This window comes from Rhinopithecus bieti, unplaced genomic scaffold (genome assembly GCF_001698545.2).
Source record: "Rhinopithecus bieti isolate Rb0 unplaced genomic scaffold, ASM169854v2 scaffold_26302, whole genome shotgun sequence".
In the NCBI taxonomy this organism is placed as follows: Eukaryota; Metazoa; Chordata; class Mammalia; order Primates; family Cercopithecidae; genus Rhinopithecus; species Rhinopithecus bieti.
Genome location: NW_016812027.1, coordinates 414778 through 428860, shown reverse-complemented (window position 1 = coordinate 428860; position 14083 = coordinate 414778). Strand labels below are relative to the sequence as shown.

The 14083-nt window shown below is 38.1% G+C and overlaps 1 protein-coding gene and 1 pseudogene across 2 annotated transcripts in view; both read right to left on the bottom strand.

Annotated features, from left to right (window-relative positions):
• Positions 1 to 14083, bottom strand: part of AP3B1 (adaptor related protein complex 3 subunit beta 1) — a 306794-nt gene that overhangs the window by 95962 nt on the left and 196749 nt on the right. The window contains exon 21 of the mRNA XM_017895526.1: positions 2344 to 2416. Coding sequence (XP_017751015.1) covers positions 2344 to 2416 — 73 coding nt within the window. The remainder of the gene's footprint in view (positions 1 to 2343; positions 2417 to 14083) is intronic.
• On the bottom strand, positions 7122 to 9046 carry LOC108544429 (polyadenylate-binding protein 1 pseudogene; annotated as a pseudogene). Its single transcript, XR_001889841.1, has one exon. The product of XR_001889841.1 is annotated as a polyadenylate-binding protein 1 pseudogene (transcript).

Sequence of the window (14083 nt, the reverse complement as noted above, 5' to 3'; positions counted from 1 at the left end):
TTATTCTTGTCTGTTTCCAGGTTAGTCCTACATCACAAGGACACCGGAGCTAACCACTGAACAATGCCACAATGAAATTTTTATATATGCCTTCATATGTATTATTAATTCAAGAAATATTTACTGGGTGCCCACTAACTGGCAGGAGCCACTCTATACACTAGAAATAGCAGTGAGCAAGACAGACAGAGATCCTGTCCTCATGGAACTTATATCTTAGTCAGGAGAAACAGACAATAATCAAGTACCAAAATTTTAAGGTAATGTCATAGAGTGAAAAATGCCATGAAGACAAGAATAACAGGTGAAGGTTTGTGCTATGGTCTGAGTATTTGTGTCCCTCCAAAATTCATACTGAAACCTAATCCAGACTCTGGCAGGGCCTTTAATAGGTTATTAGGTTATGGGGGTTCTACCCTCATGAATGGGCTTGGTGCCCTTATAAAAGAGATATAAGGGATAGTGTTTCTTCCTTCTGTCACATGAGGAAACAGAAGTCACTATCTTTGAAGCAGAGCTAGCCCTCACCAATTATCAAATATGCTGGCACTTTGATGTTGGACATCCCAGCCTCCAGAACTACGAATAATTAATTTCTGCTGTTTACAAATTATCCAGTCTAAGGTATTTTGTTATGCCAGCTCAAAGGGACCAAGACAGTGTGTAAGAGTAGGTGACTTCTGAGTTGGGGAAGTAAGGATCAGCCTGCCAAATCTGGGGGAATTGTTCTTAGCAGGGGAACAGCAGTAGAAAGGCCCTTGACCGAAATGAGCCTGGTATGTGTGACAAATGCATAAAAACAAAGTAGGATGAAATGTGGATAAGAAGCAGAGAGGGGTCAGATCATCCACAGTCTGAGAAACCTGGGAAAGGAGTACGGGCTTTCATCTAAATGCAAAATTAAGCCATTAAATTCAAGGGTTTAAAATAAGAAAGAAATAAGATCTGATTTTATCAGTAGTTTATCAGTAGGATAAATTTCTGGAAAAGAACTGCTATGTCGGCGGGGTGTGGTGGATCACGCCTGTAATCCCAGCACTTTGGGAGGCCGAGGTAGGCGGATCACGAGGTCAGGAGATAGAGAGCATCCTGGCTAACACAGTGAAACCCCATCTCTACTAAAAGTACAAAAAATTAGATGGGCGTGATGTGGCACGTGCCTGTAGTCCCAGCTACTCAGGAGGCTGAGGCAGGAGAATTGCCTGAACTCGGAAGGCTGAGGTTGCAGTTAGCCGAGGTAGTGCCACTGCACTCCAGCCTGGGCAACAAAGTGAGATTCCGTCTCGGCGGGTGGGGAGAACAGCTACGTGAAAGGATATGTGCAATTTAAGTTTTGATAGATATTGCTAAAATGACTCCAAAGAGCTGTACCTATTTATATTCCTATCAAAAACATGTACATCTGTTTCTCCAAACCTTAGCAACACTGGATGTTACCAAACCTCAAAATCTTAGCTAATATGTAAAACATGATTCAAATTTAACTATATTTTTATTTCTAGTTTCTCTGTTATTTCTCTGTATTATATACTTTAATTTCTCAATATTAAGTATATGCCATGTCTACTGGGGACAGGGCAGGTAAACAATATAAACAGAACACATCTATGACAGAATGAGATAATCTAAAACATAACTCACTCCCAGCACAGAAAAACTCTATCAAAAAATGACAGTAGTTTAATATTCATGAAATCTCACTTCTTGTTACTCTTCTCCTAGTGCAACAAAGTACCATTATCTCTCTCTCACAATGCAGGAGGATTTAACAGGAGGTGATAAATATATATATATCTCTGCACACTTGGGTGAGTATATTTGTAGGATTCTGAATTCTTAGATTTGCTGGGACAAAGATTTTTTGCAGGTAAAAGACTGATAGGTGTAGCGAAACTGGCCTCCAAAAGCTTTGTAACCTATTTTCCATTGCTACTAAAGTTGTGCCAAGTGGAAGACGGTGATGTCCTTTCCATTTCCTTAATCCTCTACCTCCTTAAGTTACATGTGTCAATCCCCATAATCCACATTTCACAATGTAGAAGTTATAAGATATGGATGACTATTTAACAAAACACATATAAATTACTAAAGCAAAAGATTTTAAAATGAATTTTGTATACTTTTATTTGGCCATCTATATTTGTTCATGTGATAATAAAGTGATATGCTGAATAGATGAAATAAACAAATACCACTGATTTCCAAAACTTTCCTGCATTATTCATCTATAAGTCTTACACAATAAATATTGATATATTTTGGGACATGTAAATAAAAGGTACTATACAAATAAAAAATACTCTTACTAAACACAGAAGAAATATTTTAAATTACAATACTTACAATCATCCAAATCTAGAAGTGAAACATCTTTGGTAAGAGGAGTTCTACCTTGTTTTGTTTTCTTTTCTTTCTCCTATAAAATAACAAATATTTCATTTATCACATGTTCTGTTTTAAAAATCTATGTAGTCCTTAATATTCCAAAACATTTTTTTCTCTGCTTAGTGGTATCAACAAATTGAACTTCTGTATGGTTATACAAAATGTTTTCCTGAATCAACATTTGTCTCAATTAGCATAAAGTATTTCTTACCCACTATGCAAACTCTTATTTTAAACTATTTTGTGTTTAAAATTATAAATGTCAGAAGAAAATTTAAAGGTATACAATTATTTTATAACCTGACAACTTCTTGCTAACATAAAACGTAAAGTGGCTCTTTGGTAGAGAGTCCACAAATATTCTTGAAAATAACTTCTAAACAGGTTTACTTAAGAAAAAGAAATACTCAATATATGCAGAGCTCAGAGATTTTTGATGGGCTTGTGATAGGTCAGCCTTTTCTGATACAGTTTGTGACAGGCATTGTACTAGATATTTTATGTTTCTATACTGGGTTTATCAAACTTCTTTGCCAAAGATATTCATTAAAATCTATAAATGACATTCCCAGGCTCTTTCTTTTTAGAGTTGAAAGGACTCACACACTTGCTCTACTGTTTTGTAGAGAAAATAAATATTTCAAAACATATCTGCATATAATTAGGGCTTCCCTCAGCAGATATTTGCTTATTTGGTCTACTGTACTTACAAAATGTATATATCCATGAACTAGAATACAATGCCCCTAAGCCTGAACTGTTCACAGTTTGGTTAGAGATTGAGAAAAAATTTGTAAATCTTTTAAAAAGAAAATTGTATTAATTAAGTGCATTACAAACAACTAAAGGCCAACAAAGAGTAGGGCGTTAANCCCGCGCGCGCGAAAATCCAGCCGGCGACCCGGGAAGGTGCAGACCAACTAGGCATGCGCCAGGTGATGTCAATCTGAAGAGACCAAGATTTACCTGGTCGCACCTGTGGAACGCCCCCTGACACGCCCGTGCCCCGCCTATTGCCCTCCCACTCCTAGAAAAGCCGCTCCGGAGGCACGCCACGCGCGGCCTTCCTCAGTCCTCCACTCCTGTCGGGATGTCAGGACTGTGGGAACTCCGTCCGAGAGCTGTACGGGTGACTCTGGGGGCCCCTTTTGTCGGGGGGCCAACAGACCTCTCCCTACCCACCTTCTTCCCTTGAAGCTAGGTGATCAAAATAAACTTGCAGTTTTGCTCCTACCCTTGCCTAGTCGCTGGTTCTTTTGTACCCGCTCTGGTGGTCTTAGAAAAACAAAACAATGTGCAGCTTTTTTTTTTGAGACGGAGTCTCGCTCTGTCACCCAGGCTGGAGTGCTGTGGCCGGATCTCAGCTCACTGCAAGCTCCGCCTCCCGGGTTCACGCCATTCTCCTGCCTCAGCCTCCCGGGTAGCTGGGACTACAGGCGCCGCCACCTCGCCCGGCTAGTTTTTTGTAGTTTTTAGTAGAGACGGGGTTTCACCGTGTTAGCCAGGATGGTCTCGATCTCCTGTCCTCGTGATCCGCCCGTCTCGGCCTCCCAAAGTGCTGGGATTACAGGCTTGAGCTACCGCGCCCGGCCAAGTTTTAATTTTCATTCCTCATTGAAAAACGAAAGAAATAGTATTTGCCCCTCTCTCCATTTCTCAAATGAGTAAACAGTGTCTAAGATGGGGAAAAAAATAGAAGAAATGTTAGTTTTGAAGCTAAAATTTAAAAGTCACAAGTAAATGAAAACAAGTGCCAAATGAAAATGCTGTCTCAACTAGAGTATCATTCCTGTGAAGAAAGAACATGTAACAAAAAGAGCATATCATCATGTGACTTATCAAAATGCTATGCTGAGCACAATGGGTGTAGCTTCCTATAAGCTACAATGGTGCATGACTGTCTTTATGGAACTGTAACCTCCCCACCTGAAAAATTAGAAACCTATCAAATCAAGATGAAGTTAAAGCTGAAGGCAAGTCTATACCTTATTTTCTACTTCACAGCCAAGAGTGTGTAACAATATCTATTAAATACATATCAGGTCACATATAACACAGAACAGAGCTGCATGTGAAACTGGCATAATCGCTTATTAGAGGCCTAGAACAGAGAGAAAAAAGGCTTTCAAAAGGACAGAATTTCATTGACTTTCTGAGAACAGCAAATAACCAGTGACTGAAATACAACATTAGCAATAGATAATGGTCATTTCTACTGAATAGAAAAACCCTTGCATTCTGAATCAAGGCTATAAAATGCTTCATGATGTGTTTGGTATTCCTCTTATATTAGATTTCATTTTTCATTTTAAAAAATCCATAGTAAGTTCAAAACATTTTCATACTTAAAGGCTCTACTATAAAAATAAAATTCTGAATTCTAAACAAAGAAGTTAAGAGCTCTATTCCATCAAACATTTCTCCATTTGCAATTCATCTTGGTAATAGAGACAGAACCTGGGTAAATGCATATAGGACTTGAGGCAGGAGATTTTTCTTGCTCAATGCATAATTCATGTGCTCCGCCTGCAAAGTGTGTAAAATGAGAATTTCACACCGCAGCATGAGCCATGGAGCTGCAGAGAAAAGGCAGATGAAATCATATTTTACTGTGCAATTTTATTTCTTACCCTCCCAATATTTATACAAAACCATCATTGACAAACCAAACACATTGACAGATCACCCACTGTTTCCATTGTGTTAGTACTTGAGAAGAGATCAGGCAGAAAGATAGACAATTTGTTTTTGTATATTTTTTTAAATAGAGGATTAGGTTTTTAACAGCTGAGTGACTGTATTAGACTTTTATAAGGACAACAGTAACTGATCTTAGAATCTCAGCACAAAAAATACCTAGTTTTCAATTCATCATCCTCAAATCTCCATTTTGTTTCTATGGTATTCAATTATACACCTCAACACATCAACATTTTCAAAACGCAATACAAAGTCACAGGGTTAAAAAAACTGTTTTCTATTTAATACATTTCATTTCAAATAATAAATAAAAGATCCTAGAAATACTTATTAACCTCCAAATAATACAAACAAAAATATGTAACAATGTACCTGAAAAGATTTTTTAATGTATTATGCATGTTCATTTTCATGCCGATTAAAAAAAAAGGCAAGTAACAAAAAAGACCTGACACGACAAGCATCAAATATGCATCCTAAGAGGAAACCACTGTAAAGAGGTTTGAAATTTGAAACTGTAAAATAGGATAAGCAGTATGTAAAGTTTGTCAAAGCCATACTGTGCTTTGAAATCAACAAGAAATCAAAGCTAATTTGTAGCCTCACAGGACAAGATATTTGCATGAAATATTTTCAATTAGAATTATCAACCAAGGATAACTTCATGACTTTCTTTCATTCAAGTTAACTGACAAATATGATTTCAAAAATCTGAGGCTCACACTTATACTTTTAAACCAAAGTACACTGCTGGTAAATTGAGACTTCTTTATGAGTTAAAAAGAAGTGTAGCCCACTAAAACCCATCTTTCCTATTAGAGTGCGCCTACTTCAATAGGAAAGCCTGCTTAATCCAAATCCACTTCATTTTAAAGGTCTCAAGTGCAATTGAATAACATGTTTATTTTAGAGAACTTAAAATATAAATGAAATTGGGAAAGACATAAACTGAGAGGCAAGGCTTTGCAATATAACAGTAAAACCCAATATTCTCCAATATTTATAGAAGTTATATAATTGCAACATACAAAATAGTTGTAAAACATAATTAAAACTTGCGTATTTTCTTTTTTTTTCACTGTTTAAGGAATTTTATTAAAGCAAGAACTTTATAATCCAAATTACGTTTCCTTGCTCAGTTATCAATTCTGTTACTTAAAACAGAACTGACATTTTGAGCTATTCCCACAGGAAAGAATTACAAAATTAACGAAAGGAATGCTTTAGAGTTTTGTACTTTGCTGAAAATTCTTTTTCCAGGTCTATAAAAACATTAATTGTTTTTATATTTTACTATTGTTTTGTTTGTTTTTTTGTTTGTTTTGTTTTAAATCTCATAGGTAATCTAGGCTGACATTATGTTGCCTAGACCTGGCATTTGCGTCGGGTTACATACAGTTCAAGTTTCCGTTTCCCTTTTTTCTCTTTATTTTATATTTTGCAATGTTTTTTTTTCCATAATATTTAAGTTTTTCGACTGTTTGATATTTTCTTCGCGTGACGCACAATTTCTTTTCGTCGGTCCCTGATCAATTTTAACAGTATGGAACACCGGCTGGCACTGTTAACTGCTTTCTGGGCAGCCTCTTTAGCTTGTGGGCTTGTAGCTACAGCCTCAGCTTCATCAACCTTTAGAACGGAGTGACTCGGAGACTCGCGGAGCATATTGAGAAGTTGTGAATTATCAATCTCAACACATTGCCAGTGTTTACCGGCAAGAAGTGAGGCGTGCATGGCTTGAATAGAGGAAACAGAACCGTTCATCCAACATTTGCCCTTTTGCTCTTGAGAGGGCGATGCCAACGTGGAAGCCCAGTTCAAGGTTCCTGACCTCTGTACATGAACAGCAGGTGTGCCATTGTAACTTGTGCTGTGCCATTAGCTGTGCTGAGGATTGCCGAACTCCTGCAGACATATTATCTGTGGACGCGGTGGGACAGCCAGGAGTAGCTGCAGCAGCTGCCAGCTGCAGGACGTGGACCCATTGTCCTGTGCTTGAGTGTGTCTAGCAACACGCTTGTGTTTGCACAGACTCGTGGGAACTGGAGAAGCTGGCTCTCATAGTACTAAATGGTAGTCTAGGAGCCAGCTGGGCAGGATAGCACCGGGCATATTTTGGAATGCGATGAGGGTCTGGCCACCCGAGCAGTCCAGCGAGAACGTGGTCTTAGTTGAGCAATTTGGCTAGGAGGATAGTATGCAGCACGGTTCTGAGTCTGTGGGATAGCTGCCATGAAGTAACCTGAAGGAGGTGCTGGCTGGTAAGGGTTGATTACAGGGTTCGGCACAGCTCGTACACTTGCCATTCTCTGCATATACTGGTTAGTGAGGTAAGCCTGGCGCTCTTCTTTGCGCTGAGCTAAAGCTACATACAATGGCTTTGTGGCCACAATTCTACCGTTCATTTCTGTAACTGCTTTAGTGGCTTCTTCTGGGGAGGAGAAACATACAAAACCAAACCCTTTGCTGCGACCACCCTCTATCATAACCTTTGCACTAGTGATTGTACCAAATGGAGAAAACTCTTTCCGGAGACGTTCATCATCAATACCATCATCAAGATTTTTCACATAAAGATTAACACCCTGGTATCTGGTGATCCTATCTTGCTTCATCTGTTCAAATTTGCGCTTAAGTTCTGTCTGCCGTTCCACGTTTTTCTGAGCTCGACCAACGTAAATTTGTTTTCCATTGAGCTCCTTTCCATTCATCTCATCCACAGCTTTCTGTGCATCTTCATGCCTTTCAAAGCTTACAAATCCAAATCCTTTGGATTTTCCACTTTCATCAGTCATTACTTTCACACTTAAGGCAGGCCCAAACTTGCCACAGAGATCCTTAAGGCACTCATCATCCATGTCTTCTCCAAAATTCTTGATGTAAACATTGGTGAATTCTTTTGCCCTAGCTCCAAGTTCAGCTTCTCGTTCTTTATGAGACTTAAATCGTCCAACAAATACTTTGTGATCATTTAGGAGCATTCCATTCATTTTTTCACTAGCTCGTTCAGCTGCTTCCTGCGTCTCAAAGTGTACAAATCCATAGCCCTTGGAACCATTTTCATCACAAACCACCTTACATGAAAGGATGTTACCAAAAGCAGAAAATGTATCATACAGTGCTTTATTATCAATGGATTTGTCCAGATTTTTAATGAATATGTTGCCTACTCCACTTTTGCGAAGTGATGGATCACGCTGAGACCACATGATGCGTACTGGTTTGCCCTTTATAACATCAAAATTCATGGTGTCCCAAGCACGCTCCGCGTCCGCCGGCTGCTGGAAGTTCACGTACGCGTAGCCCAAGGAGCGGCGGGTGATCATGTCCCTGCAGACCCGGATGGAGAGGATGGGCCCGGCCGGGCTGAACTTCTCGTAGAGCATCGCCTCGGTCACGTCGGGGTGGAGGTCCCCCACGTAGAGCGAGGCCATGGGGTAGCTGGGGGCGTGGGGTTCATCTCAGCAGGGCTGCCCGCAGGGCCACAGGCCGCGACCTTTCCGTGAGAGGAGGAGAGCGAGTGCGGGGCTGGGGGCCGGAGCCGGGGGGAGGGGAGCGGGAGCAAGCGCAGAGGGACAAAAATCAACCGGAATTGAAAACTACTCAACGGCCGCAGAACGGGGTCGATCCACTGCCGCTGGCTGCTGGCTGCCGGCGGGGAGGGAGGGTGGCGGTGTCGGGTCTGGGCAGCGGGAAGGCCTTGGTCTCTTGGTTCCTTCTTGGAGCCGCTGCGGGGCCGCGGGCGGGCGGGTCGGTCTCGGCTGCTTCACCGGGTTATTTTATAAAAGAGGAAGAAAAAAAATAAAAGTCTCCGGCGGGGGAGACGCGGATTTTTTGTAAAGTTTTTTGGGGCTTTTTAAATGATTTTTTAAGATTTTTTTTTGGATTTTTTAATAATAAATGTGTGTTCCGAGGCCGGAGCACACACTCCGCACTCTCAGCACTAACCGCCGGGGAGAAGGGCAAAACTTGCGTATTTTTCAAACAGAACATAACACCAGTCAAAAAATAGTTCCTTTCACTCTTATTCATGATTTATTTCACACCACACGCCAAATTTACTTTATCCCCAAGAATCTTTCAAATAAAAGAGCTTTATTTCCAAAATCTTTTATTAAGGTAAATCTTAATATTTACTGACATTCAGACACCAGTCACAATACTAGTGACTGATCCTTAGAGCACCTAAGAGATTCACTGAGTTTCTTTGCACCTCCCAAAAGGAATCAGCAAAGTTTTGAGACACAAATATAACCTGAGATAAAAATAACTGACAAGAGCAACTCAGACACTGCTAAGTATCTATAGTTGGTACTATTTTCTTCATAGCTAATATGTACCTTAATCTTAGTTTTAATTCAAATACTGAAATGCTTTTGATATTAAGTATTATTAAGTGCAAGTATATTAAATACTTTATATTTATTTCACATTGGTAGATTATTATGTTTCATATAGTTTATGTAATTAAAATGTTTATAAGGAAAATACATAAAATGTACTCACAATAAATTACAATCATAAAGTTTTTATCATTTTAATCATAGATTATCTAAATCTTCAGCAATTAGTACACAGACACTATAGATATAACTAGAATACTGCATCGTGAATAAGGTGCAAATAGTGGACTAACAACGTAGCTGAAATAACTATGGTGTGGAGGAGCACTCTAATATACTGGGTAGTTATAAGAACACTGAAGCCTAGGTTTCATGAAGGATAAAAATCCTGGAAATGTAAAAGCATCATTTTAAATAAATTTTTTCACCATCTGTTCACATAATTTTAACTACAAGCAGAATATAACTTAATTATATTGGTCAAAAAGAGGATAAAGTGATATAAATGTGAATCTCTTCCTGATACAATGTGGTCTACATTACTGAGTTTTCTCTCCACTCTTTCACACAAAAAAATTTTTCCCTTTACATTGTGTAAAGCATGTGAAATCACATAAAATAAGGAATTACTAAAAGTAATTTTATTATAGGTGTTATTTGGAACAAAAGAATTACTTCATTCAAATGACTATACTAAAAATATTTCTCAATTAAATATATTTCAAAAAATAACACCTACACATAAAATACGCTTATCCATCAACATAATTATAACAACAAAATTTTCTCCGGTCATTACTGACAACATCTGACCTCAAATGAGGACATATTCCAATCAATAACACAAACAAACAAACATGGCACCTGAATGTGTGACTATAGTTTTGTGCCTCATGAATATGCTGGGGTATTTTAAGAACATAAATAATCCCCTTGTGGTTCTCACCCTTTTGACTGTCCCATTCATATGAGTGATACCCCATCATCAGTAACATTTTTCATTCCTTGCAGCCATTCTTAACTAGGAGAAGTGGAGGGTCACAGTGATATGAGGCTACTTTCTCCCTTGCTTTTATTTTCTGTAGTAAATGATGGAAAAACAAAGAACAAAGGCATAGAAATAGGAAGGGATACAAAGTGTTAATAGAACCACAAATATTCCACTGGGATCAGAATTTCGTGTGTGTGGCTGGGCAGAGTTGCCGATGCCTGTAATCCCAGCACTTTGGGAGGCTGAGGTGGGTGGATCACTTGAGCCCAGGAGTTCGAGACCAGCCTGGGCAATATGGAGAAATCCCTCTCTATTAAAAATACAAAAAATTAGCCAAGCATGGTATTGCATGCCTGTAGTCCCAGCTACCCAGGCGGCTGAGGTGGGAGGATCATCTGAGACTCAGAGGTCGAGGCTGCAGAGAGCTGGGATCATGCCACTGCATTCCAGCTTGAGTGACAGAGCAAGACTCTGGAAAAAAAAAAAAAAGAAGAAGAAGAAAGAAAAGAAAAGAAAGAGAGAGAAAGAGGAAAGAAAGAAGGAAAGAGACAAAGAGAAAGAAAGAGAAGAGAAAAGAAAAGGAAAAGAAAAGAAAAAAGAAAAGAAAAGAAAACAGAAAACAGGTTTTCTCTTTAAAAGAAAACCTAGTTAAGACTAGGTAGGTTTGGGCAAGCTAGCCTGAGTTTACTGAACTCAAATGGCAAGGGGCCATCAGGCCAAGTGAACTTAATATCCATCTGGCAGTTGTATAGAAGGACTTGGGGTTGGGAAAGCATTGGTCAGAGGATAACCAATGGCAGTGGTCTATGCAGGTAATGAAAAGCTGATCTAGAATAATGGCAGTAGGGAAAGAAGAAACAGACATGAGAAATAACACACAGAACCTATAGGAGTTGGTAACTATCTAAACATACAGAATGACGGAGTAGTCAGAGATAATTCTGGGGCTTCAGATCTGGGAGAATGAAAAGAATGCGGGTGACAAATGGTAGAGCATGTCTTCTCATTCTATTCGGTTTGGAAACATTTAGGTTTGATTATATTAGGTTAGCCTCAGAGAGGTCTAAAAATTCGGTATGAATTTGGGAAGAAAAGCTGAAACGTATTGTAAAGACTGAAAGACATTACCATGGAAGTAATTAACATAAATGTTTTAGCTGAAGCTATAGGAGTGAATTAGGTCTCACAACAGGACAAATTTAGAGGGAAAAAAAGAAGACTAAAGAAAAATTCATTCACATCAATTAATATCTCAAAACACTAATGTGTACTGAGTACTAATTTGGGAGCAACGTTCATACTTGGGTGTCAGAAGCGGGTAAAAAGTGAAGCAACTGAAAGAATGAAAGGTCAAAAAAGTCAGAACAAAAGGGATGCAGAGACTTTTAAGTAGTAGGGGAACAGTCATACAAAAAGACCAAGAGTAAGAGAAGGCTACTGGGTTTGGGGAAGGATCATAGCTGCCTTTTCAGAGAGCAGTATGTGTAGGATAGAGTTGGAAATAACTGGGTTAAGAAGTACAAGATGCAGGATACATAGATTATTTTTCTAAACTCACTCCCACTCATGTACACACACTCTGTCTTTTCCACTCCATGCTCCCACTCTCTCTCTTTAAATGATGAAAAAACCTGAATGCTACAGTTGGCAGAAAAGGAATGAATGGAGAAAGAGATTAAAGGTGCGAAGGAGACAGATGATTATGAACAAAACAAGACCAAAAGGAAGTAGGAGTTACCCTTGGGGAAGTGGATGTGAATCTTACACAGAGCTGCATTCAAAGGAAAAGTAGGGTAAATGGAGACTGTGAGTTAGAGAGTAGAGACACTGACCGTGGATGGCAGCTGTCTTCTAAAGAAAGTGATTAAGCTCACAGGCTGTAGGTAAGGGAACAAAATTAAATGTTGACTTACAACCTGAATAGTGTAAAAAGAGTGGAAAAAAAAGCAGGATACTTAAGAGTTACCAAAAAATTTAGATTACTTTTAGCATTTGATGTTCTCCAATACTGTTGATCTTTTATGAAATTTTAAAAAATGTTAAAACTGTTGTTTTATGGTTATGTAGTGTGTTACATTGATCTTTCATATTTTATTTTTAACATAACACTTGAAAGAAGTAAGGTAGGTACTAGCATTTCTGCTTTACAGATGAGGAAACTGAAACAAAGATATTCTCTCCCAACAAGTAGAACACCATGCTTATCTCACAGGACTACCATAAAAATTAACTGTTCTGAAAGCCATATATTCAAGGTAACTCCTAGGTCACATTTTCATGCTCAGTGCCCTCAAAACACATTGTCTGGATGAAAAAAAAGAAAAGAAAGCGTAAAAGTATAGATTTAGTTAGGCTGTAGATATAAGGCATACGAATTTTCAGCACTAACATATTGTCATGCTAAATTAAAGTAAAGTACCCACCATCTGCCTTCATTACTCATAATTTAAAGCAGAAGCCACAACACTTGGTGCAAGGAGGACTTTTCTACAATTATAGTCGCCTATTATTAGAAAATAGATCTACTCTGCAATTGCATGGTATATGCCAAATTATTCAGAAAGAAATAGAAATAAATAAGTAGTTATGGTAGCTCCAAGGTGGAGAATACTTATTCCAATTGCTAAACTAAAGCAAAAAATTCCACAGTCCTGCCTGCCTATTATAGATGGGAAAAGGCATTCTAATATAAATAAGCCACCTAAGGGAAACACATGAACACAAAACTATCAACAATGTGAGCGAAACCCAAATTTCTCAAAAGTCTTGGTTCACTGCAATAGTTTCAGTTGTTTTATACTGATGTTTTATAGGAACATATTTTTAACTATCAAGAGATTTAATCTGATCACTGAAAGTCTTTGACAAAGAAGAAACAAACAGAATCACTGACCTGGAGTGCCCCCGTGGCTTTTATCGTCTTTTGTTTTTTTCAGGGGAGGAAAGAGTACAACACAACATGATGTTCAACCACTGTGGCTTTTTAATGGCATCCTAAAGCTCTGCTTCTAATACTACAGAGGAACTGAAGTCTATAATTTTTCAACTGTTACAAAACTTCCTAAGAATAACTTCCACCACTTGACACTCACTGATTTCTTGTTCTGTCATTTTAAAAAAATACTTCTTACTCTGGGTTGTACTTACTGTCAATTTATAACTCTCTTTATTTTCAATAACATTTTAAACTTTCTGGTAATTTGATGTACGTACAAAATGAGAGTACACCAAACTCACTATGTGATAAGTTTTTATATCAGGCCAGATTAATAAACCATAAAATCTCTTAAGATTTTATGTGAATTTTTTAAAAATAAAAATCTTAGGTTATTTTATATACAGACACAAGTTTTAAATATAAATTCAAGGTTAAGATAGGTTTTAATATATGCAAGAAAATGTGAAATAAGGCTAGCCAATTTTAAAAACATTCTTTAACAATAAATCTTTGAATGGGGGACGGCAATTGTCTACTTCAATAAATTAATTTTCATCCTTGCCTACTCAGATAACATACTGAAGAAATTCAAGTTAATAGAACAAATAAACGAAAACAATATTGGATTAAGAAGAAACTGAACGGAATCAAAGGCAGAGTTTGGTCATATTTTCAACAAACTGAATAACACAGTTATATATAAAACTACTATACTTGAAGTCTAGC